This window comes from Sprattus sprattus (genome assembly GCF_963457725.1).
Source record: "Sprattus sprattus genome assembly, chromosome: 7".
Taxonomy (NCBI): Eukaryota; Metazoa; Chordata; class Actinopteri; order Clupeiformes; family Clupeidae; genus Sprattus; species Sprattus sprattus.
The window spans coordinates 31879018-31906789 of NC_137926.1; the positions used below are offsets into that span (position 1 = coordinate 31879018).

At 43.5% G+C, this 27772-nt stretch overlaps 2 protein-coding genes across 2 annotated transcripts in view; one reads left to right on the forward strand and one right to left on the reverse strand.

Annotated features, from left to right (window-relative positions):
* The window catches only part of wwox (WW domain containing oxidoreductase), a gene marked incomplete at its 5' end in the record, with an annotated part of 261734 nt that extends 236487 nt beyond the window's left edge, over positions 1 to 25247 (reverse strand). Inside the window, 5 exons of the mRNA XM_080841900.1 lie at positions 11170 to 11276; positions 23984 to 24153; positions 24543 to 24600; positions 24799 to 24863; positions 25141 to 25247. Of these exons, the coding sequence (XP_080698026.1) occupies positions 11170 to 11276; positions 23984 to 24153; positions 24543 to 24600; positions 24799 to 24863; positions 25141 to 25247 (507 nt within the window). The remainder of the gene's footprint in view (positions 1 to 11169; positions 11277 to 23983; positions 24154 to 24542; positions 24601 to 24798; positions 24864 to 25140) is intronic.
* Positions 25248 to 25688: 441 nt separating this feature from the next.
* Positions 25689 to 26885, forward strand: LOC308367892 (dynein light chain roadblock-type 2). Its single transcript, XM_080841893.1, has 4 exons — positions 25689 to 25718; positions 26025 to 26100; positions 26355 to 26522; positions 26615 to 26885. Exons 1-4 carry the CDS (start codon positions 25716 to 25718, stop codon positions 26656 to 26658), a joined length of 291 nt encoding a protein of 96 aa, XP_080698019.1. The 5' UTR covers positions 25689 to 25715; the 3' UTR covers positions 26659 to 26885.
* The last annotated feature ends 887 nt before the right edge of the window (positions 26886 to 27772 follow it).

Genomic DNA, 27772 nt, shown 5'->3' on the forward strand with positions numbered 1-27772 from the left:
ATACTCAGTCAGCTCTCCTGGTCAACGTGTGTTGGTGTGACAACGGATGGGGCAGCCTCTATGACAGGAAACATTCAGGGATCTCATTTACTATTTGAACATGTCCATCCAAGTTCATTTATCATTAAGAAGTTGAGCATCTAAGTAAGGATTTCTCATTTAGTAAATGAACATAAGTCCTGTTATAAGTGGAACATGTAAGTCCATCTCTGACTAAAAAGGTGAACATGTACTGTAAGTCCATGGATTCTTCATAAGAAGTTGAACATGTAAGTTCATAATTTCCTATTAAAAAGTTGAAAATGTATGGCTTAAGTCCATGATTTCTCAAAGAAGTTAAACACATAGGCTTAAGTCCATGATTGCTTAACTGATCTTGACTGTTAAACAGTTGCATGTGTTTTCAATGTTAAAACAATGGTATAGTATTAAGCCTCGTAGTAGTGGTAGTAATGATAATAATGATAATACAATTGTTAAATTATTGGCCTGATGATTCATGCTGATTATTAGTTATCGGGTCGCGACTGCGCTGGTATCTTAAAATTTGGGTCATGGAGCAAAAAAGGTTGAGAACCACTGATCTACACGACTACAGGAGCACAGATATGATCATCTACACGACTACAGAGTCTAAAGCCAACAACAGTCCTGATGCTATTTGCAGAAACTCTATTTTGTGTTCTATTGCTTAAAAACATGCTAAAAAGCTAAAATGGAGGGGGACAACATTGAAGAAAAGTCTACCTGATCTCTCTCACACACACACACACACACACACACACACACACACACACACAACTACACTTCTTTGTTGATTAGACACACACTCACAATCACGACTGTGCCCTGGGACCTGATCTTGGGTCAGCACTGTGCACTGTGTGGCTTCTCTAATGACAGTCCAAACTTCATCACTCGCACCCCCCTCCGCCCCCTTACGAGAGATCCAAACATGACCCTTAACGTGCAAGCTCAGGTCACATCAGGGGAGTGTGGGGTCAGGTCACAAGACCGCAATCTGTGGGGCTAAGCACGTTTCCTGCCTATGAATGTTTTGAAGAAAACAGTGGCGCTAGGCTAAGACCAGTGCTCATATTGGGCAGAGGTTTGGCTGTTTTGGCCAGTGTTAATCTAGCAGTTCACTCATACTCTCACTACCACCCGACTCACACCCCCACAGACACACACACACACACACACACACACACACACACACACACACACACACACACAGGAAAACACTCCACACACACATAAAACAATATTGCCTGGCCATCCCCAGAAGGCCTTGGACACAATAAAGGTTTTAAGTCTCAAGCAAACACACTGAAGCACTTCTGACACCTCGGGGCGGCCCAGTGCACCCTGGGTACATGGCTGCCTGCAGATCAAGGCTGAGGGGAAGCCAGCCGCCTCGTGTCTCGCCTCTCTCTGGGTCCTGGAGACAAAATGAGGGCTTAACCTGTAATGTGCTGTACACGTCCCCGGACGACAGTTCAGCATTTAGTGCTGGGAAATTAGAGTGCTGCTTTTTCCCCTCCCTCCATCCTCTCTCCCCCCCTCGTTCCTTCATTCCTCCCCTGGTTTGTGTTGCCCCATTCTCTCTCTGTTTTTCCTTTCACTCTCGTTCGCTCCCTCGTCTTTCTTACTCTCCACATATCTTTCTCTCTCTGTCTCTTTCTCTTTATCTCTCTCTTGAGTTGACTCCTTCTTTCTTTTCTTTGCTCTGACTGAGGCCGAGCTCCTGACACAACTCCACACACAAGGAGACGTGGAGGTCAGCTAAAAGGCAACGCCCAAAGCCCTCGAACACTGCACACCACTCAATCAGCTTGGCACTTGGGTCAGTTGCTTACACCAAGGTACCCTTATACAGTCTTGCATAGGTGACGAGCTAATAAGCACTAGTTTCAAAAGTCAGAAGGTTCATTTGAGTCATTTCCGTCTCTTCACAATCATATGAAGAGAAACAACAACACAGAGTCTCTTTCCAGGGAAGACAAACACATACTGCCTGCTCCACTGAATAGCCCACAGTTATTTACTGTCTGGGTCATTGAAATGAAATCTACACATTTTATATTTCAAGGCTGTGAGTTTTATTGTTAATCATGTGCATGTCAGTGTGTGTGAGTGTGTGAGTGGGTGCGCGTGCATGTGGACTGATGAAGGTGCAGACAGTGGAGGCATTCCTGATTAATGATACTATAGACCAGACCTGATTTATTCATCACAACCACAGGATACCTAAACACACACACACACACACACACACACACACACACACACACAGATACACACACAGACACACACACAAACACACACACACACACACACACACACACACACACACACACACACACACACACACACACACACAGATACACACACAGACACACACACAGTTTATTCTGTGGGAACAGTCAGACCGTCTCTATTAGCGTCCTTCATGTGTTCCTCATCATAAATTATGTTTTTCTGTGCCGTATAAATTCCCTGTAGGGGATGGATTTGTTCTGATCCAGCTCTTAATAATTGTTGTCATAGTCATCATCAGGAGGGACAGAAAAGTAATTACCATTTAATTTGGCTGGTGTCACAGTCAATCATTTCATCTCTGAGGACGGAAAAAACAGCAGCCCTAAAGAATGGAATGTCTTCGGCGACATCCTATCTGACAGAAGTTACCTGTGTTTGGCATTCAAGATTAACAACGCTCATCGGCACCGCCGACGCAAGCGACCTGCAACGGAAATCAACTCATTTGCAAACAGCGTCAAACATGAAGGTGAAAATGAGAAAAAAGCAAGCCAGCGCCTTTCCGAGGTGAAGCCATCACACACCTCCCCGCGCACCCGTCCAACTAAAAGACGCCTGGCGTTCCCCTCAAATTAATCCTCGGCTCCTAATCTGCGTCAATCACAGACCTGCGTAACTGCACCTGCTTTTAATCTACTGCTCTCCTGCTCCTGCTATTGTCATGGATGTGGGATTATCTTGTAAATGCGAGCTATATTCGGCTTGCGCTGATGACCGAGCTGCCTGATTTATCATCCCCTAAATAAACATGTAGACGAGGCAACCTGCAGATGAAGCCCTAAAATCTTCATCCTCCCCGGCAAATAGAGGCTGCTGCTAAAGGCAACTTGATGAGGGCCCAGCTTTTAAAAAGGAAAGAATATGAAGTTGGGCCTGCTCTAAAGATCTACTCTTCCTCACTCTGTCCCTCTTTTCTTCTCTTTCCACATTTTATTAGAGATTCCTGACGACAGGAACAAGGATGGAAGCTGACAGTCCAAATGTGCCTACTTTTAGACCTTCCGGTATAATAAATGTGGGGGATGCATTCTGGATAAGACAATGATCCTGGAAGTTGGAGTCAGACTTCCCAAGTACTGGCTGTGGGAGAATAATGCAGGAACACCTGATACTGAACCCCCCTACTACTGAAAGTGATTTGTCAGCGGGAGCACCGCTCATTCTCACCTCTTGAAAGGAACCCCCCTCTGGCGTTGAAAAAACAAATGAAGGGATGAATAAATGAAAGAGTGAATTAGCTGCAAACGGGGACAGAGTTAAAAGCACCCGCCCGATTGACCCCTGACCCCCCGGCCCATCATTAGGAGCCGTGCAGACGAGCGCAGACTAGGCACCCCACCCCCCCTCCCCCTCTTCCCAACACACAAAGCTCCTGAGAGAGGCTCGGGCAGGGGTCAGTGAGAGGTCACGCCACGGAGAGAGGCTCGGGCAGGGGTCAGTGAGAGGTCACGCCACGGAGAGCAGGTGAGGGCGGGCCACTGGTCATGTGACTGCCCTGCAGAGGGAGGCCATGAGAGCTGATTAGTGGCGTGGCTGTCCTGGGGCGAGTGACCTCTCACAGCCACCCCACCCCCCGCCCCTACCCCAGTCCCATCACTCTCTGCACCGCACGCAAGTCTGAGGATGAAAGACATCGTCTCCATCAAACTCAAAAGGATTCAAAGGGAATCTTCTCCCACGGACCGCCAATCTCGGCAGGTCCTGGCATCCTATTTTCTCTCTCCTGCTGGATGAAATTACATAGGCTGATCAAGACAAAAAACTGCCTGTTTTAAAGGCAACTTTTAAAATCCTTATAAATTCTAACACAATCTAATAACAACTAAAATGCCAACTCCAAAGAACAGAGGAGATTAAAATAGGATAATAAGATGGGAATAAAGCAGAGCTGGATCCAGAACTGATCACATGTGAAGGATTCTGAGGGGCTCTGATGTACCCCTCTCAACAGAATCATTTCAAATTGTCATCTAATCTAATCTGATCTCATGGTGAACATTCCCTACTTCTTGTACTTTCAGGAAAAAAACATCCCTCACAAGAAAGGCATTTTACTATTGTTACTGTGTTTGTTTTGGCAAAGAGTACTTTGCCTGCATATACACACACACACAAAACAAATACATTGTATTTAATGGAACTGTTTGCAGAGATACTGTATCTCCCACCTGTGTTTTTTAAGGGAATCTATATTAAACCCAAACAGGAGATTCAGACAATGCCCTGTCATCGCTCTGCTGATCAGATTGAGGGCCGGGGTCATGACTGGTGACCTGGGAAGTAACCGGCCACTTCCTCCCTGCCTCACTCGCTCGCTCGCTCGCTCTGTATCAGGAGGACAGACCAGGCACACAGCAGCACTGAGACTCCACTGCCCTACATGCAGGGTCACCCAAGAACCACACACAGAGCAAGAAACACAACAAGAATGAGTACAGGTACATACACAACACACACACACACACACAGAGCAGAGAGAAATAGGCTGGATGATTTCTATATTCAGACACACACACACACACACACACACACACAGAGAAGAGAAGGGTCACTGCAGCTGGGCAGAAAAAGAGCAGTCGCCTCTGCACCCCCAAGGGCACCAGAAAATGCCCATGGTCAGCGATTTTGACGTGTCACTTCCTGTGTGCATCGGTGGCCCTTCACTGGGCATCAGGGCGCCCCTCTGACGTGGCTTGTCAACATGACACAGGACGTTAAGGCATGCTGCCTCGCAGCCACTCTTCCAAACTCATCTGTCTCCAAACCCACCGTAGGGCTCCTGAAAGGTCCCGTGCAGTGTGCGCACACACACACACACACACACACACACACACACACACACACACACACACACACACAGAAACAATCAGCACAACAGGCAGGCTCTCTCTGGCTCTGCTCTTCCTCTCTTTGCACCTTTCTTTTTTGCTCACATTCACTCATTTATTATTTGACTTCCTCTCTGTTTCACTGTCACTGTTTTTCTTTCCCCTCTTTTTCTTATTCTCTCACTTTCTCTGGTTTTGTTTGTTGGTTTTGTTTTGTTTTCTTCTTGATGCATCTCTTTCACCTCTCTTGCTTTCCTGCATTCTCCTCTCCTTTCTTCTTCTCAAGGAGCTTATCTCACCTCAGCGCACACAGCACATGCTTTTCTCCCGTACGAGTAGCCAATCTTCGTCTCTCGGGCCCTTCTCTAGATGTCTCATCATTTCTCTTTTTCTCTGGAAGTCTCAATTCCTTTATTACAAACTTTCAAAATCCAAACACAACATTCAGGATGTAGTTTATCTGTTTTCAGCCTAAAACCAAACTCTCTCTCTCTCTCTCTCTCTCTCTCTCTCTCTCTCTCTCTCTCTCTCTCTCTCTCTCTCTCTCTCTCTCTCTCTCTCTCTCTCTCTCTCTCTCTCTCTCTCTCTCTCTCTCTCTCTCCTCTCCCTCTCTCTCTCCCTCTCCCTCTCCCTCTCCCTCTCCCTCTCTCTCTCTCTTACCAGCGTACTGTCCCACTGCCTGATGCTCCACAGGGCTTCTCACTAGAGGGGCACCATGCTTATGTTAGTCCAGCTATCTAAACACAGGACGACTGGGATGGATTACAATGCCCCCGAAATAGCCCTGTTCTAACACAAGTCTGATCAGGAAGCTGATACACTAATGGGACATTTAGGGGCATTTAGGGACCCGCACAGGCAGCGGTGAGTCCCTTTGGTGGCCGTCTACGTCTTATCTGTCTCGCTGTCTGTCTACCTGTCGAGCTGTCGGCCCGAATGACTCTTGACTCATTTTCCTGTCTGTCTGCCCGTCACTCATGTCTCTGTCCCGCCCTCACCCCAGTGCCCCTCCTTCCCCCTCACAGTCCTTCCTGATCCAATTGTCCTCACAAGGTGTCTGATATATTTGGATGTGGCCTGATGCAACCTCATCCAATGGGGATTTGAATTGCTCATTTGCCTTCTTCTAATTCTGTGTGTGTGCATGAATGTGTACGAGCATTAATCGAGAATCAAGAATGGGAAACGTAGCCCATATTAAATCAGTCTCTGGTGATTTTGATTCCTTAAATGACAAGAGGAGACACAAGACCCATCGCCTTGAAGACTGTGGTTTTAAAATCCCCCCCCATACAAATGTCTTTTACTCACGCAAAAGGCTTCCATTTGACCCACACTAATGTGATCCTCCCTGTATTACAAGGTTGTGTTTGAGGGGGTGCTTTTCTTCCCTCCTCCATCGTTCTTCCACAATCCTCACCGGAGTTGCGTCTCATCCTAATTGGTTCCAAAGCTCACCCTAACAGCACAACACATCTTCAGCGAGACGCCGGCCATGTTAATTTCCCTTCCCACAGCCTAAATGCGGTTTCATAAAACAACGGCAACATGCTAACACGAGGCCTGGGTGAGCAATTAGTGTGATTACAAAGCAGCTCATTAGCATGGGGGATCAGGCCCGGGCATGGAAAAGGAGGGGCGGCCAGGCGGCGAGATATTCAGCTCTGTGGTGCGGCGGTGGCGGCGGGGGCCTTGATCGAGAGTCCAGCTCCCCGGAGACGCCATTACACAGCCCTCAAGAGGGGCTGGACTCAAAGATAAGCAGAATTTTACAGGCAATCAGGAAAACTAACGGACGCACAGCTCATCCCCCTCTCCACACACCCCCCCACACACACACACACACTCTCATCTTCATACTGCTTCAGTGGTTAACCAGCAGTTTAACCTGCTGTTATGGTGGCATCTCCCTTCAGGAGCTTTGGGTTCTAGACAGACAGTAATAGAAAGCAGCATTCACCAGCACTCAAGCAAAACAGACAACAAATGGATTAACAATCTGGTGCATTGGTATAAGTATGTGTCTACAACCTAGATGGAGAATAAAGTGTGATGAACATTTTGTTTTCAACACAGCCATCCTCTTCCTTTAACTGGTTAGCTGGTTAGCCCACTGACTACATGGTTAGCTGGTTAGCCCACTGACTACATGGTTAGCTGGTTAGCCCACTGACTACATGGTTAGCTGGTTAGCCCACTGACTACATGGTTAGCTGGTTAGCCCACTGACTACATGTCTAACTAGGAGCAGAACAGCATGAGATCTTCAACACCCACAGAAACAGAAACATCATTCGCACACCCATTCCACATCATAGATCCCTTTCAATCCTTGCCGTACACATGAGCTGTATGTCTGATGGGTCCCCTGCAGACCTGATGGAGGAGAAGACTGGATGGATGAAGCCCCACAGAAGAGCCCCCCTCTCCCCCTCTCCCACTCACCCCCTCACCCCCTCCAGTGGCTACCCGTACTCCAGACCTGCTGGAGCTTTATCTCCGCTAGCGCACATCTGCCCAGGGTTACAGCCACCTCGCCCCACACAGTAAACACACCCAATCACCCCATAAAGGCCCACGCGCCTGGCATAAATGTTTATCCTTCTTGTCAGTTCTAACCTCTGGTAATGAGACACCGCACATCTGCACCACATGACCACACACAAGACATCAGGAGAGGGGTAACCATACAGACACCAGGCCAGGTGCTGTAGTACCGACACAGTCTGTCTATCTCACACACACACACACACACACACACACACACACACACACACACACACACACACACACACACACACACACACACACACACACACACACACACACACACACAGTCTCTCTCTCTCTCTCACACACACAGATATACACACACTGACACACTCACACACACAGTCTCTCTCTCTCTCTCTCTCTCACACACACACTGATACACTCACACACACACAGTCTCTCCCTCTCTCACACACACACACTGACACACTCACACACACAGTCTCTCTCACACACAGATATACACACACTGACACACTCACACACACAGTCTCTCTCTCTCTCTCTCTCTCTCTCTCTCACACACACACTGATACACTCACACACACACAGTCTCTCCCTCTCTCACACACACACACTGACACACTCACACACACAGTCTCTCTCACACACAGACATACACACACTGACACACAGTCTCTCTCTGTCACACACGCAAACACAAACAAATACACAGTATCTCTCGCTCACACATATGCACACACACCGCGCACACACACAGCCTCTCTCTCTCACTCACACAATCACACACACAGTCTCACACACACACACTTGAAATCAAAAAAGCAATCAAGTGATTAGCATTGGTGACATATTCAACATGATGCGCTCAGCTAATCGTGATTTAATAGATGCTATCTCTAGTCTACGTGCTACACTCATCCAGTGGAGTACAGCAGGATGTTGCCAAAGGATATGTGTTTCCATATTTGTGCTTACTGGTAGTGATGATTCATTCAGCCATCTCTGTGTTCTGATAAAAGGTGCCGTTATCTTAGACCTCACACGCTTCCCCTCTGGGTCTTCAGCACCACACAGTGGAGCGGGGCACAGCCTCATTGGGCTTACTAAGCTTACGGATGTGGCCCCGGTGTCAGGCGTGACCCTGCTCCTTCTCCAGCTCCTAGCGTGACCTCTGACCTCTCACCCCTGCAGCCATGTCCCCCCTGACCACTGCAAAAGAGGGATCAGGAGGTGGACGGAGGAGGACGGATGCGGGAAGCGGAGAACGGCTTCTGAAGGACAACTGGGCATGTAAACTTTCACCCCCTGCCCACACACACAAAAACACACACACCTGATTCAGCAAGCAGGTGTTTTCCTCTGGCCCCCAGCCCTCCCCCACTTCAATACACACACCTGAATCAGCACGCCAAAAATTGCCCAATCCCATCACTCTCTGTCTCTCTCCTTTTCACACACACACACACACACACACACACACACACCTGATTCAGCTCATTGAGGTCCTACGGAGCATTTGATCAGTGGTGTGAGCTGGACTGGAATAAAATCATGCAGGAAGAAGGAGTTCATGTCCATGCCAGGCCTATTAAAGCCTTTTTTATGCATCAGTGGCGTGATAAAACTTCCCTGAATCTAATTAATGCTCTCGACACATAAATACAGGGGCTAGCTCTGCCGGCGCAGTCGGTTCCCCTGTAAGGTCATGTGAACAAACACTTTCATTCAGGTGCGACAGATCACTGCAACTACAACTTTTTCATCAAAGGGCTACTGTACGGGTGTGGAGTGTGATGATTAAACATGAACTTTAAAGTGAGCTCCAGCGGCGAGAGCTCTTCATGCTGATGGATTGCGCTTTAATGGTTATCATGAAAAGCAGACTTCACAGTTTTGGCAGCCTAAATGGAACACGCGCTGACCTGGAAGTAGATAGGATGACCTTTCGTACAGGGGTGGGGATTCCAAAATACGAGGCCTTTATCAAAATAACCTTAAACACTGGAGCGTGGGAAGACAGGGGAGTCCATCCATCATTTCAAGATTCATTTCCCTCAGCCTGTCCTTTCCTGAATCTATTAATACCTCTGCAAAGTCTGCATTTCCCTCCCCAAAGAGATTTATTCTGATATCATGACTTTCATTATTCAAACTGGAATTCCCACCTTTTGGGGCACCTATTAAATCCAATACTTTTTAATCAGGAAGGGCAAATGTTTCCTTGATAAAGCCTTTTAGATAGCGCTTATTCACTGGGGCACCTTCCAAAGCAGAAGAAAAGAAAAAAAAGATTTACATTTTTAGAAAATGAAAACATGCAATAATTAATTTCTTGCGAAATGAAGGACTGCTTGCAATCAATCATCTACAATTACTGACCTGGGTTACTGATCATTTGTTTCTCTCCCTAAAATTATGTTTTATTGATAAATTCTATTCATTTTTTCTTAAAGTAGTCACACAGTGAGCAGATCTTTCCCAACATTAAAGCACTCTCTTCTGTCTGTTTCTCTCCCTCACACACACACACACACACACACACACACACACACACACACACACACACACACACACACACACACACACACACACACACACACACACACACACACACACACATACCCTATCCATACCTGTGCCTGTAGGTGCTACCTGAAGCCCTACTCTTCATTAGTTGAAACATGTTGATTTAGAGTCTGCAGAGTAAAGGTATTACCCATGCCAGAGAGCGGCTTTGCCTCCATTAGATATTGTGCCGAGTGTTAAAAAGCCTCAGATTCCCTGTAATCTATAGTCGTGCTGTAATTAATCAGCTAATTCCGGGCATGAGGCTGGAGGTAATTAAAGAGCCACTAATGGCTTATTCTTTCTGCTCCAGCACCTACATTTCATTTGTTTATTTTCCCAGAGTCATAAATCTGGGCCAACGACAGGAGCGCCACAATATTAGTGCAATAATCAAAGTTAATTATCAGACGCCCGGCCAACCACCTTCCTCTCCAGACTAATAACAGGCGCTATCAGAGAGATCACTCTCCCCGTGTGCACCAGAGAGCTAGGCAGGCCCCCCCCCCCTCACTCCCACACAAGGCACATATTCAAAACAGACACTACAAATGAATTCTGTAGCAGAGGTACGGGAAGAAGAAAGTATGATATGAAGAGGGAGAAAGGTGGTGGGACCATGAAGGATGCTTACAGAGCAGTCTGAACCTGACATGTCTACAGAACGGTTTGCAGTTTTTTTTTCTTGGGTAAGGTCCACTTTTGAATGTCTCTCCCAATAAGAGAGGGAAGATTCTTCCCCTTCACCTGAAATGAATGAGTGTGTGTGTGTGTGTGTGTGTGTGTGTGTGTGTGTCTGTGTGTGTGTGTGTGTGTCTGTGTGTGTGTGTGTGTGTGTGTGTGTGTGTGTGTGTGTGTGTGTGTGTGTGTGTGTGTGTGTGTGTGTGTGTGTGTGTGTGTGTGTGTGTCTGTGTGTGTGTGTGTTTCTGACACTCACCCACTCCTCTATGATCAGATTGACAGCTTTGGTGGCTCGCGCCTTGCTGCGGCAGGCCAGGATGACGTGTGCGCCGTGCAGAGCGAAGGACCTTGCTGTCTCAAAACCTGCAGGCAAAAAGCAAACCACAAGAGATCACTACAGCTCCATTCTCAGATAACTTCCTTGTGAACTCGCCGGCACAATCAGCTGTGAGTTCAAGCAGGGTTTGGAGGCAGACGGCTAGCCTCTCCATATGAAATCATATCTGCAGGAGTGATAGGCTCTCCATACTTCCAGGCATGGGCTCCTCTTTGGGCCAGTTTATCAGGCCTATACCACCCGATGAACAAGATTGCATTAATGTACTGGTGAGCGGTGCTGGAAACTGTACTGATAAAAGACTGAGATGTCCCCAAAGGGCTTCTTTAGGAGAACTGGCATATCAACCAAACCAAGGGGAAGAGGAGAGAGAAAGAGAGAGAGAGAGAGAGAGAGAGAGAGAGAGAGAGAGAGAGAGAGGTTTAACACTAGTCTAATCGATTACAGCCGTCCTCACCACAGGTTTAAACTCAATTTGGTTTGTGTTTGTTGTTATGTTGGCCCATTTGACAAACCTTTCAAACGCAAAGCCACTTCAAAGAAGCGAAGATAAGGCTGATTCACACAGGCCCTGATAGGAGCGGCTCTCTTTTTGCTCTGTGACGAGAGACGATCGCTGTTTCACGCGCCTCTGATAAAAGTACCCCCATCACACCCAACCCATTACACAAAACAGAGAGGAGACAGAGATAGGGATGGGAGCTCATTCCCAAAGCCAGTCCAAATGGGTCAAACCAATAGGTTGAAAGACTATCACTAAATGAAATGGGTCAACCCAATAGGTTGAAAGACTTCCACTAAATGAAATGGTGGCACAAGTTCAACAGACTGAAGTGAGGACATAATGGGTTTGAAAAGTTTTGTGTACTTACTAGGGGAGAACAAACTGAGCTAAAACTGTTTTTCCTGAAACAGAGGTACCTTTTCACCCTTCTGAGAATGCCCAAGACAACTGCATTCTCACCCGCTTCACCAACCCAGAGACCTCCCATCCTCGTGTGGCAGATAGATGACACTGAGGAGGCAGCTGGTGGCGATGCCGTGAGGAGTTCAACGGCTGCTTGAGTGAGCTGGTAGCTAAAGGGTTAATGAGTGTGTGTGTGTGTGTGTGAAAAGCCACTTGGTCAGGGATTGGAGAGTAATCTGTTCTGCATGTGTGAGGCCCTGTAATAGGATGCTAAAATATGCATGGGATGAGGGCAAGCACTCCTAAAATATGGTGTTTGTGTTTGTTATGCCACCCCACACTTTCAAACGGGAGTATTTCTCCCTGCAACCACACACACACACAAAACACACACACACACACACACAACCTTGATTGATAGTCTGACCTAATATCTGCATGCAAACGAAGTGACTCTGGCTGTGAGGCCCTGAGATTCCGCCCGACAGACAGCTTGCACGATAGCGCGGATTAAAATGAACTTTAATTAGATTACGTGTTAATCTGATTTTCATTAAAAGGCAAACTAGAAGCCCTAATTGTGACGCGAGTGCTAAAGAGTAATATCCATTAAAAGTCAGAATTCGAGTGGGTTTGGAAGCTCTCTCTGACAAGCGAAGCATGGAATTAAATTATATGACACCTCATTAAGAGAAATGGGGGAAACTCCACATTTCAGTCCAGACACTCCATCATCTTAGTGGGGGAGGGGCGGCTGAGGAGCCAAAATATAAACATGGGAAAAAAAGAACAAAACGTTGTCTGATTTTTCCCTCTCTGTCTAAACGACCACTTCAGGAAGCATGAAGAATAAAATAGGCATTCACCTGTTTCCCAAGAATGGTATGAATTCAAGAAAAATCCTAAATGTCTTAAAGTAAGACAAAAGATGGGAAAAGAACCTTCATCAGACCAATGGCCATCAATTGATTTCATTGCGCTCAACTGATCCATAGCTTTATAGTCTCAACTGATCCATATACCTTTATAGTCTCAACTGATCCATAGCTTTATAGTCTCTGGACAGGCATTATCAAAGGCACCTATGAAGCCCTGCACATAAGCTTTGTCTCATCCACAGCTAATGGGCCCCATTCAAGCAGGAAAGTAATGAGCAGCTGCAGCATCACACGCCAGGACCATGTAAGCAGCTTGTAGAGCAGGGATGATTGTTTAGCTGCTGATGGATATTAATTGACACGGGTGTTTTTCCTGATGGAAAACAAATTAAAAACAAGGCGAACAACACCGCGGCCTGCTGTGGGCCACTTTATTAATGGAGAATAAGGAGGGCCTGACATCCAGTCTGCCAGAGGGGCAGACACACATACACTCAAACACACACACACACACTCACACACACACACACACACACACACACACACACACACACACACTCACACACACTGTATGAGCATGTTTACACGTACCCCCTTTCAGGAGAGGTTAACAACACAAACTGGGTGTTTACCCGTTGTGTTCAGGCACTGGAACACTATGAGGTCACAAAGGTGTTTCGCTCTCCTCCTTTCTTTGGGGTTTTGTGGTGGTAGGCGGGCAAATCCCTGCCAACATCGTTGAACAATGAACAGCGGATGTGTCAAACGTTTCTATAATTCCACTCAGTGGGACAACATTTATTTACATTTGGAACCACTCCGTTACATCGCAGGTGCATCTTGAGCGTCAACGTGGCCTCCATTTTGTAAGGGACAGCAGAGTCTCCATGCATGGAGGCAGGAGGTCTATCCACATTTACAATACATTTAATTACGTTTCAAATGTAAAATTGCTTTATTTGTCAATTGTCCATAACTTACTTTGAGAAACACTAAAATAAATACTAATATTTTTGAAGAATATTTTTGGTTGATATTTTTAGCTTATTTTGATTCTTATGTTTTTGTAAAGCTACTGACGAAGACTCAGAGATTAGTCTAGTTAAACATATGTAAAGATTTTATGATGTATTTAAAACATTTGGCAAACACATGATCCTGTTGTCTTTATATACTATATGCCACCACGCTCTTCCTTTAGGTGCATTTCACTACAATGGCCATTTCTTCATCTTTTCACTGAAGCCACGTGGTGCACATTACATGAAGGCATCGCTAGGATCTCCACTACAGGCTGCTGATTTAGTGATTTCATGGTCTATTTGTCTCCAACGCCCCACTGCTCCACATTACAATTGTTGCTAATACACAGGTGTACGGGGTTACATAAACGAGATCATTAACGCTGGCGCGGGGGAAACTTGTTTTCGTGCGGCGTGCTGAAAGCGACCCTAATTCCACATCCAAAAGCAAGTTTACAGGAAAATGCGTTTTGTTCATCTAAGACCGCAGTAATGCGGCGGGCAGTGAGGTGTACACAAGAGACGAAACATTCTGTTTCACAACCATCAAGATTCCCATCTCGTGTGTGCAAATGAGAGAATAGAGACTGAACACACACCAGCACAGGCCTGTGAGAATACTCTGGTTACCCCTGGCAGGAGTTACGACCACCTGCCTTAAAATATTTACCAACAAACTGTATTCTGTGTAATTCAAACTTAATTCTTTGTTTAATGGGTAGGTTTACAGTAGGGGCTCATATCTTTATATATTACAGTTGTTGCTGAATTCAGTGTATTATACAAACATAAAAGTGATGATACACAAACACTTTAAAATGACACAAATTCTCACAGTGTATCGGCAGTCGGGTTAAACTCAATCTATAGGTTGTCATAGTGCAACTGGAACTGCAATAGCAGCTCAACAATCAGCCAGGAGCTGCAGCAATAAGGCGATCTGTTACAATTCATTCTCTCATCATCTGGCCACAAGTGGCTTTCCTTGTCACACGAGATGAAACAGTACTGCCGATAATTGTGTGAAAATGGAGAGCTAGCAGGGGAAGGCGACGGGAGCTCTGCAGAGGTCCTGCAAGTGTGTCATATATTTTGGGGCCAAAATGAGGAGACGTTCGCTCGTGCCCGTTCTCAAGGGAGCCCTAATTCCTCACATTAATAACGTGCAACTCGCGGCTAGATTGGCCCACTGTTGTCACCCTCCAAAGTGAAATGTATGGTTTGTAATTACAGGAGTGGAGGGCGAGGAGTTCCACCTGAGTGGGCCTCTGCCGTTCCATCACCCCCCCCACCCACCCCCCACCCCTCCCCCCTCCACACACACACACACACACACACACACACACACACACGCACGCACGCACGCACGCATCCCCTCCTGTTCCTTTGTAACCCCCCCACCCCCACCCCTCCGACACACACCTCCCTGACCCCCAGTGGCTCACTCCAACTCCCACCACAATTTTTCATGGTGCCCTCCGATCGCTCCGGTCAGCCCCCACTCTTTCCCAGCTGCCCGCCTCACACACACCCCACAGCGTCCCTTACACACACACACACCACAGCGTCCCTTACACACACACACACCACAGCGTCCCTTACACACACACACACACACACACACACACACACCACATCGTCCCTTACACACACACTCACACCCACACACACACACACACACACACACACACACACACACAAAGAGACGCAAGACTGACTGAAGAAGGGCCGTTTACATGGACCCTAGTTTGTCAAACTAATACAGATAGCTAATACAGATAGCCCTATCATGTAGACAAGCACTCTCTATCCGCACTCTCTATCCGCAACGATCCAAATCAGGGGAAGAAAGTGAGTAGATTTGAATCGGTACGGGGGCTGGTGTTCGTCTGCACGGATTCACGCAACCTGATGGCGTCATTGCCCCACGTGATCGCTTTACGATCTCCAACCAATATATATATATCACTTGTTCTCCCTCAACATCTCACTCGCGGTGGGTCTTGAATTAATCCAGCCTCAAGCCTCATGGGAAATGGGATGACAGACATGTCATGTTGTACTGTTCCAAACTCTTTATTATCAATAGACAATATAATTCATTTTCGCATAACCTTTAGTCTGACCACTGATTTTATTAACCACCATAATGTAATGTTGCTAATTGGAGCTTGAATGTCTTGTGTAATGTGTTTATCTGTGTGCTGTGCTACTTTACCGTGTGCTGTTTAGCTGTCTTATTTTCCGCTTTCTTCAGTTGTCTGCCAGTTGTCTGTAACACCGTTAGAGCGACACCCACAGGCGTGGGTGATGTACTACAGTCGGTTCACCACAATCTGCTGCCTCCGTGTTTACGCAAATCTTTCGTTACCAGGCTCCCTATTTACGAAATTAAAAGATTCGATTCGTGTGAAAAATGAACCCGATTCGGTGACCCTAGGTTTCGTGTGCATTTAGCCTGAGAGAAAGAGAGAGAGGGGCGTAGAGGGATCGAGAGAGAGAGAATCCCAGCTCTCTTAAACACTCTAAAGGGGGTAGATCTATAAACCACTTGAGTTCACACACTAGTATCGGCACAACGCTATTCTTATCTGGCCCGTTTCGGCGCAGGTCTGACGCCTTAAACATGTATACATTCCATCCTCCCATACTCGCTCTCGCTTCAGTTATATTAGGCCCATAATCATTATTGAACTTTTTATCCCCCAGTTGTAGTTTTCTTGCATGTTACATCAGATTTGGCTTGCATTGTGAATTTCATCCAAGGTTGATAAAGTTCAATAATTTAACTAACCAACCATATCTGGTATTCATTATATACCCAATAAACAGATTCATCACAAAGGACATGAAATTCACAATAAAGACCCCCGGCCTCCATTTCCTGACCCGTTCACGTACAATAACAATCACCTCATGAACCTCCAGCCATTTGCAATGGAAGCTCACTGCAAAAAGAAGGTGGTGAGGGGGGGAGAAAAAAAAGACATTTCCCTCCACCTTCTGAATGATCTTTTTTATCCATCTCATTCCTTATTGTATGAATTATGCATTTAGTTCCACACTTCTGGTTGCTGTAATGCTTCACTGCTCTTGTGTTTAAGGCAAGCCTTATGCATACACAGCAGTGCAGTAAATATAGGGGCTGTAATCGATTTAATGGCAGTTATGCTTAACAAATCAGACTGAATGTAATGTTCAGCCACAATGCTCAGGAGCACGGAGACAGTATACAGGACTAACCCACTGAGGAGAGTGGGAAAGTTAGAATAGGGGGACAGACATAAGAAGACCCAGACTAAAGAAAAATACAATTACCTGCAACAAATGTCCCTGAAGTGTGAAGACCTATGATGTTTAAATACTGTGATGGAAAATGTCCTTTGTTCATCTGTATCAGTCCTCACATATCTTAACACTATTTATTTCCCCTGCAACTGTGGAGCCCTCACCAAAACAATGGTGCTGTATGGAATTCTGATCATGCATTTGGGATATGGAACATTTCCAGCTCGGAATCTCAAAGGGCAGAATGGGTAAGCAGTTTCCAGTCAAATTCAAATTAAAGGTGGAATACATCAGGGCCTCACAGACACTTACTCTCTCAAACACACACACACACACACACACACACACACACACACACACACACACACACACACACACACATTATCACAAGGATTTTCATTATACGAAGGATTTCTTCACAGAAAATGCTGGAATCAGTGCATCTCAAGCCTAGAGTAACATCTGGAGAATGCTTTAAAAACACATTTCTGAAACATGATCAGATTACTGTTATCCTATTTGCCTGGACGTTTTAAAGCCAGGACTACATCCTGAATGCAGGAGGTCTAGTCCGGCAGGATTTTCTCCAGCTGAGGCAACAAGTAAAACAGATCAACAAAATAATGAAACTGTCTGAGGATACACACGACCTCATGAAATAACATAAATAAGCACATCATTAGGATTAAATATTAGATTTTTAGTTCATTTTTCTCCATATATCAAGAAATATCAACTTAAATCACAGTAGATATAGATCAAATATAACCCTTCTTAAAAGCCTGCATATTTTCAACCACGGCTGGCCCTGTCAGAATGCATCCATGGAGAATACACTTACACACCTCCGCCACTACACATCATATTTCAAGCTGACATCTGAGACAAATCATAGAATTGGAGAGACTACAGATATATGAGGGACACAAATATCCAAACAGACCAACATCCTCAAAAATAATCCGAAACATTCTTAAAATTAGGCAACTCTTAAAAAGACTTAATTTGACAAAAATAAGTTCTAAAATTGTATAACCATTTCATACAACCAACAATGCCCTTTATAGCATTATTATTCTAAATGGAACCACCATCAGATAGACAAAAAAAAAATCATCTAAATGAGCTAAACTTTAATAGCTCAATTAAATGTAAATGTTACAATGACATAATACCATCACATTAACTCAGGCTGATGAGTGAATAGTCATATGTCCTCTGTTCTATAACGATATTTTTGCCAAGTAAAAAAAAAAAATGTTGGCAGTGGTTATGTGGGAGCGAGCGAAGAGAGAACGGCTACGGTGACAGACAGGGGCGACGGTTCACACTGAGCTCGGGGAACTGTGTCAGAACGACATCATTAGGAGAGAGCAGGGCGAGGCAGGTGGCAGGGATTTGCAATTATTCAACTGCAGACAGACCGAGTGTCGTAATGGGCTGGTTAGCAGCTTAGTCCTATTGTTGTCAAAGTTCGTCACGAAAAAGAATGATATGTTTAAACAGCAGCGAATAGGATTGTGGCATGAAGACTGCAGACAACCCTTCACTTAATGGTTAAACTGAAGCCCCACATTTTGGCACTCGAGGCTATGTGCTAATATTACATTATTTTAAATATCTCAATTTTGAGCTTAGCCTATATTTTAATACGACTAAAAGCATTGCTTCCTGACGTTTATTTGTCTTCCACTCCCGCCTAACCTAAGCATTCAACATAAATGCTTTGTTTCGTTGTTTTTTTTTATGACACTTCATTAAGTGGATTTGTTAATCAGAAAATGTTTTGTAAAACATCACGAGCGATGTGAATGACAGGCAGTGGTGCCTTTGTCTAGCGGCCTGGTGAAGTGGACACTCGGTGAGACGGTAAATAACTTTTAGTTGGTTCAATAGAGGAGAATTAAGGAAAGCACGGGAGCTGTTAATGGGAATGAATGGGAGGCATCAGCCAGGGTCAAACGCACTGCAGGATCAATGCCGAGGCCCAGGTGAGGCGGAGTGCGCTAGCTCAGAGTGTGAGGAGTGCCAACAGAAAGAGAGGGAGGAAAGGAGAGGAACGCGCAAGGGAAAGTGGCTACAAGTGAACATTCATCCCCATTACCACGATTAAAGATTACCAGTGGAGTCGCGCTGGTTTTTAAATTGCGCAGAAAGAAACGCTAAAAGGAAGACTGATGCAATCCACATTAGGACGCAATTGCCTTTTCATTGGCACTCCTACAATTCTTTCCCCCTCAATCAGAGCAGATTTTGTCCTCTAACAGAAGTGCGTACCTGACCTGCATCGTTCGTGCGTGAAGTCGCTCTTATGCTCACTAAGAATTCAAAAACCAAAACGGGCACAATAAAACTAGTGGTATGTGTTGCCATGCAATGTGTTTATGGTGTCATAAAATCCCACACAGCAGAGAGATGGTGGCTAATTGAAAATAATTGCTTAATTGTTTTAATTGAAACATCTTTAAACAATATTAAAATATTGAAGATGTCAGCTGAGCTGACTGAAGCACTTCCCCACTTGTCCATGAGATGTAAAAAAGGGTATGACACTAGTGCCAAGCATAGATTGACCATTACACTAGCTGAGTGATACTAGCCTACTTGAACAAAACAAAGCTAAATGAATCATTCATTATTTGAATGAATAAGTTGTGTTCTAATTAAAGGGTGTTTCATAACGTTGTTTACTTGCTGAGATATGCAAGTAAAAAGTACACAAATAAATATATATTTACTGTACTCAATCAAAAGTATACATTTCCAGTATGCACAATACAGTAGCCTATTGTGAAGGACCAGACAGATCTTGTCTGCCCTCTTGTGTACATCAGGATTTCGACAACAGAATGTATGGGGAGATCTGCACAAAACATTTACAGGAAAATTATCTAAGAAAAGACATAGTAGAATATTAGGTGAGGAAAAACTATTATTATGATTGCAGAAAAAAAAGCAGTCAAAAGTGAATTTCAAAATGAAACTGTTGTATTAAAAAAATTATAGGCTAAATTGCAAATTTTCCTACACGTTCGTATTTCTGACACATGAGCTGTTCAATTAAAAAGCCTTTTGTGTCTGTAAATTAATTTGTAATTATGATTTATAACTTATTATTTATGTATTATATTATTTATTATTATTTTTTTCAATGTAGTTATATAATAATATAATAATAGATATAGTAGGCCTACCAAATGGATCTGACCAGGTATCTATTACCCCAAAGAATATATATCCAGCTCAGAACCCCTGCTTTCAAAAGTGCACATTTACCCTAAACTGAGCATTCACTAAATGTCCCTCCAATCCACAGCTGATTTCTCATCCCACTCCTAATCAAGGCTAAAACATAAGCAGCATTGATTTGGTCATGTCTGCTTTCTCTGCCGCACAGTTGCGGTTCCCTCCAGTGGTGTAGGTCAGATATGGCTCCAAAAAGCTGGTTGCTACACATACCTCCCAAACTTAGAAAAGAGGGTGAAACGGGCTGCATTTGTCTAAGATCAATTAGGTCAGCAGCCAACCACTGTCTCAGGTCAGGCCTTATTACAGTTTTTCTCCGTTGATAACACTCAAAAACTGGAACTTATGGCACAATGACCACAATCTGTAACTCATGTGCCAACTCCCTAAACCAATTCTGCTAAACTGTAAGCACAATTATCTGCTTTAGACACAGATTTCAAATGTTAACCACACTTTGTTCTTCACACCATCCTCTCTACTTTGCACACTTAATCAATGCCAAAACCTCATTGTTTTCAGACAGAACACACTGTTATTCAAATGGCAAAACTTCCATTTCCAAAGCTGTTGTGCAATTTGAAATCCAAGCTTTAGCTCCTGGTTTAGAGAACAATGTATGGCGACATAAGCCGCATCTCAGTTGCATCCATTCTCCGGCATTCAGAAGAGAGAATGGGTAAGAAACACTACTATGACAGGAAAACACTAGTTTCAATGCCTTATCAGGAGCATAGTTTTCTTGTATTTAGAGTATTTTACATTGTACTGTTTTGTTAAATTACATAAACAAATACAAAGTGCATCCATTGATGACGAAGACATATTCCTAAACATCACTACAGTGAGCCTAGCCACAGTGGACCATGTTCTAAGGCAGAACACCTTGAAAATGAAGCAGGTGTACAGGGTGCCTTTTGACAGAAACTCAGATAGTCAAACAATTATGCTATGACTATGTGCAAGTAAGTCATATACAATTCCACAACTGATAACGTCCTATCAGCACTGACACATTACTGTACTGTATTGCGATCCAATCCAATGTTATTTTGTTCTTTTTTATTTTACATTTTTCTTTCTTTTTTTGTTGACTGTACTGGCCTATATCCTATTGTTTGTTCTGTGCAAATCATCTTCACATTCAGTTGTGTTTGCTCTGATGTAAAGGCTACAGCACTTTTTGGGAAAAAAACAAATATTTATGTTTTTACTGTTTGTTTGTGTGTTGTTTTATATTTGAGTCAAAACATTATACAGTTACAATAATTTACGATAAGGCCTTCATACTAGTGTTTTCCCATTTTATTGTAGTGTTTTCCATTGAGCACATCAGTGTTCAATCGATGCTTAGAATGTCTACTCATACAGTGCCACTTTAAAGTATGTGAACCCCTTGACCATTTAAGCTTTTTCTGTTGTTTTACCATGATTTTTCATTTTTTTATCACCAATTTTCCATAGATGAAATGTCAGGTTTATGTTTATCATTTGCATGTACTTGTTTAGAGGAAATTGTTTGAGTAGCCGAAAAACTACATGAAACATGGAATTAGTCCATTTCAAAAGTAAGTGAACCCCCAGCTGAATTGATAAAGTCAAGCAGGTAACAGATTCAGTGAAACTTATTTGGGTGATTAATTAGTCAATTGAGCAAACCGATCATCTGAGACATCCTTAGGGAAAGGTTTGGGCAACACAGATTAAAAGAGAGAGGAAACCAACCAAACTACTGTAGTGCCAAGGTGTACCCACACAGATCAACAATGCCGAGAGGAAACGAGATATCCGAGAACATCAGGAAGAAGGTACTGACAGCCCATCAGTCTTGGGAAAGCTATAAGACCATCTCCAAAAGATTCCAGCTCCATCCATCCATCCAAGACAAATAATTTTGAAATGGAGGGCATTCAACATGACCGCATCTCTGCCTAGAAGTGGACGCCCATCAAGACCATCACCAAGAAGCACCAGAAGAAGAATAAATCAGGTAAAAGTCAACCCACACATCACCTCTAAAGAGTTTCGGACCTTTCTGGCAGCATCTGGGGTAAATGTACATGGGTCTACAATCAGACGAAAATTGTTGGTTTTGATCGTGACAAAATAATTCTATCTCGGGCTCATCTGTTTAAAGAAGGGACTTCCAGAAGGCCTTTGGTTTATCCAAGTGCTCTCGGGCAAAGTTGAAACGGGCAGTTTTGTTCTTTCTTGAGAGCAGAGGCTTCCTTCTAGCAACCCGATCATGAATGTCATGTCTATTCAATTTTCGTCTGATTGTAGACCCATGTACATTTACCCCAGATGCTGCCAGAGAGGTCTGAAACTCTTTAGAGGTGATGTGTGGGTTGACTTTTACCTGATTTATTCTTCTTCTGGTGCTTCTTGGTGATGGTCTTGATGGGCGTCCACTTCTAGGCAGAGATGCGGTCATGTTGAATGCCCTCCATTTCAAAATGATTTGTCTTGGATGGATGAATTTAGCACCCAAATAAGTTTCACTGAATATGTTACCTGCTTGACTTTACCAATTCAGCTGGGGGTTCACTTACTTTTGAAATGGACTAATTATATGTTTCATGTAGTCTTTTGGCTACTCAAACAACTCCCTCTAAAAAAGTACATGCAAATGATAAACATAAACCTGACATTACTTCTATGGAAAATTGGTGATGAAAAAAATGAAAAATCAGGGTAAAACAACAGAAAACTCATAAGTGGTCAAGGGGTTCACATACTTTAAAGTGGCACTGTATAATGGTCTGTGTTTGTCATTTGAAAACAAAATACCCTTTTGAGGTGACATAATAGTGTTTTGAAAGCAAAGTAGCATTTTGCAGGAGATATAAAGGGTTTTGCATTTTGTGTGAGTGGTTTTGGGATTTGTGTTTAGAGTTAAGAGAAAAAACGAGGCATGCTTTGAAAAAATGTGTTTTACCAATCGAAAAAAAAAGAGTTAACAGTGAGCGCTAATTTGGCAGTGCTAATGGACTTTAATACAGTCTTGTACTGCGTCAAGGGATGACTTGTGAAATTTAAGTTTATCATTTTAGTTTTAAGTTATGCTGATACATGCTCAGTTCACCAAATAGTTTGAATGGCCGTCACAACTGAACACTTTCATTATGTGATCCCACAGCGCCACACACAGGATAGATGTTGTATTTCAACCTCTGAATTTATCGTGAGCACATTAAAGATTGGGCAAATGTGAGATGGAAAACTATATATTCTCCTGAACTCTCAATAACAGCAGTTCGACCAGCACCAGCTCTTGCACAATTTCAACTCAAACTCATTCTACAATGATCAAAAAAACAATATAAGAGATTCTTAAGAATTAAAGAAGTCAAACAGAAACTGTGTGATTAAAGACAACAAACCGCACTCACCAATTCCGGCGTTGGCCCCAGTGATGACCACAACCACACTGGAGAGGTCACGATCCTGTAGGACCTCCAGGGCAGATGTGTTGCCATCAAACCTCTTCGGTCTGACCTGTACGTCCTCCACGGTGAAGGCCTGGCGCGGGTCAAAGTAGGTGGTTCGCTTGTTGATGTGGCTGATGGCAGAAGTAATATGAGGATGTTATGTGAGACTTAAAAACATAATTTCTACTTATATGTTCATCATTTAAATACATACAACATGACTAATTATTATGAGTATAATTTTTGAAAGTTATGGAAACTAAACTAAAAACTAAAACTGAATGCATATCGAGTATGGTAATACAGGCCCAAGGGATATGAGTTTCATAAAGTTACAGACTGTTTTTTGAAAAGCTTTTAAATTAGAAGAAGTTTCAAGGACCACAACATTTACCTACAATAAAAGGCTGTAGCTTTGTAACATTATTGTACAGAATAATGAATGAAATGGAGAAGCAGTATGCTATCATTTTTCTGATTTGTCTACTTTGTTACTGCTATAGTTACAGAATTGACTTACTCCACATAGAAGATCTGTCCTTTCTCATCTGTCTCTTGTTCCCATCCATATGGTAAATCTGCACAGTAAATTCAACCAGTGATCAATAGATAGCAGAAAACAGCACAACATCAAATGTACTTTGCAGTCTGCAATCTATGACACCTGACACACAGGGTACTCTACTGTGGGGCTTTAAGTGTAATGTATTTTATGGCATAACATGTGGTTGTAATGTTTTAAGAAAGACTTTATTTAATGACAGAATGAATCAAACCTCCAGCACAGCGCTTTTTCTTCCCAGTTTTGGGATGCTCCCACTGTGTCTTCATGTCATCGTGACTGCCAAACAACAGAGAGCAGAACAGTCAACACTGAACAAGTCATGTGTTGCAGGCAGCCAGAGCTTCTGACTGCGAAACACAAGTGCACAGGGCACACTTGCCTTCTGAGCACAGCATACACACAAGCAGGCAGGCTGTGCATATCGGCACACTAACTTTCCACTGCATATTTTGACTGCAGAGTTTCTTAATTATTGGCAGTTACATGTGGATACACTTAAGAACGTAAGCAGTTCACTCTATACTTAAACAGACCTGGCCTTAAGTTTGCTTACTTTGCATAGTACACCCATCCATCCTTTGTAGATCTCTCTTCCCAGCCTGGCGGCAGTTCGTCTTCGCTGTCAGTATCATCCATTCCGGCGTATGTCATGGCTGCCATGGCGTACAGAGGTGAGACAGGATCAACAACTAAAATCCCCTAACACAGTTAATAGGCGTTGGCCACAAACAGCATAAAAAGCTGAAATATGGGGGTCGACTACGGAATTGACAATATTCACGTTGCTGTAATCCTACAACTGCACTTCCGCAATAATACTGTGACGATGTTCCGAAGTGTATGGTGGGGAATGTAGTCATACAAAGTATATAGCAGTGGCTTTGGCACACTTTTTTGAATAGTTAGTTTCATACTGACGTTGAACGTAGGTTCTGTTGAGTATATCATTTGATCACATTGGTATGTTGCATATATTAGTCTTTTTGCAACCTTGTTATTAGTTCATCAAGAGTAGACACAACAACAGGGGGTTATGCTCATGCATCTTCCTCATCGGACAATATTCGTGCAAGGACTTCCGGCTCCTCATAGCAACCGGAACGCGAACAAACCGAATCACTTGGGAAAATGGTAAGGAGGGCATATCTTTTAACTGGGTTGTTTCTATTGAATTTATGCTTGTGGGTAAAAAAAAAAAAAAAAGAAGAAGACATTAAGTGCGTGGTATACCACAGTGTCATTCGGTCGCAAACAATAACGTGAATCCCTTGGCTTTGATTTAGCAACATTGTCATCGACTCACGTTGGCTAACGTTCCCTAGCGATAGCGTTGTCAACGTAGGCTATTTTGCAGTAACCCAAATATTCAAGTATAGGTAGCAGGATAATGCTCAATCGGTGTGTTTCTTAAACGTATTTGTCAACGTATTCTTACAGGCAGAAGTTGAGGAGACACTGAAGAGGATTCAGACCCACAAAGGCGTTATTGGAACAATAGTTGTAAATGCTGAGGGTAAGTTAATCCATACTATTGCTCAGTTTGTTGGTCATTTCGGGATAAGCCCAGCTGGGCAAATATCTTAAATCAAGACAATGAAAATGGGAAGCTCTTTTGCCAGCAAGTTGATATGAGTAATCTCAGCTTGTATAAGAAGTTTCGATATGCTTCTTGATAGTGTCTCGTATTATTGTGTACTGCACATCGCTAACTGCACTATAGTAATAATAGCAAGTACGATTGGTCGTCTTGTTTTGTCAACTGTTAAGGCATTCCTATCAGAACCACCCTTGACAACTCAACCACAGTGCAGTATGCGGGACTCCTTCATCAGCTGACCATAAAAGCAAGAAGTACAGTGCGAGATATCGATCCTCAGAATGACTTGACATTTCTCCGGATCAGATCCAAGAAGCATGAGATCATGGTAGCTCCAGGTAAAAACTCTATCTAATACCTGTGTAAGGAAACGATGTCTTCCCTTAGCCGATTTTAATTACTGATATATATATATATTTTCCTTTTTCAGACAAAGAGTACCTGTTGATAGTGATCCAGAATCCAAGCGAATAACATCATCAAGCTTGGCAAGAAAAAAAAAAACATTCTATGACATATGTGACCATACTCGTTTGTATTTATTCTTTTTGTAGGCATATGCCTTGAAGTACACCTGTCAGTCCACTTGTTTTCCTGGGCCACCTTTTGAGATGCCTTCTTTGCTTACATCTCAGCTATGCCTTATAGACCAAACGCTAACTAGGTATCAAACACATGTATGTTCTTTTTGTTTGTTTTGTCATCTCATTTAAATGCTCACATGAATAAATGAACACTAACAAAATGTTCACTCCTCAGCTTATGCATTATCTGAAATTGTCTGCAATTGGTTGAAAAGAATAGAACAATACAAACATGTCTAGTAGCATTCATTTCAGCTGACTCCTATCTGATTTAGGTTGCAGGTTGCAGTGTTCACACTTTTCTTCACTATGAACAGTTCTCCACTGAGTCAGAGATTAAGACACACATGGGTCTGACCACAGAGGCATTGTGTTCAGCTTGTGCAGCTCCTTCCCATGTTTGTTAGTTGTCAACCCTGCATTATATTCTTCCAAATAACTGCAGAATTTCCCTCTGGTTTTGGTGCTCTGTACCAGTGCACCCAGATCACACTTCCACCTTAATGTATTTAACAGCACCCGTGGGCACATTGGAGATAAAGTATCAAATAAGCCTCCAGTTGAGATTGCCGATCAATGAAGATTCTTCTTTCTTTTATTATTGCACCATTTCTGGTATCTCCAAGATAAAGCCATCACCGAAATCCTCATCAACTGATAAATAATTGTCAAACAGGGATGTCTACATCTTTGGATTTGTCTCAGAAAAACAGTGGTATCTATCTAGTTGAAAGCAAGCTACAGTGCCTTGCATAAGTATTCACCCCCTTGGATGTTTTACCCTTTTATGGCTTTTATAAATCAGTCATGGTCAATATAAGTTGGCTTTTTGGACAAAAAAAATCACAAAATAGCTAAAATGTAATGTCAAAGTGAAAACAGATTTCTACACAGTTATGTAAATTAAATAAAGATATGTAACGAAAATAAGTGATTGCATAAGTATTCACCCCATTTAAATAGACTGACCTAATTCAACAGAGGTCCAGCCAATTGGTGCTAGA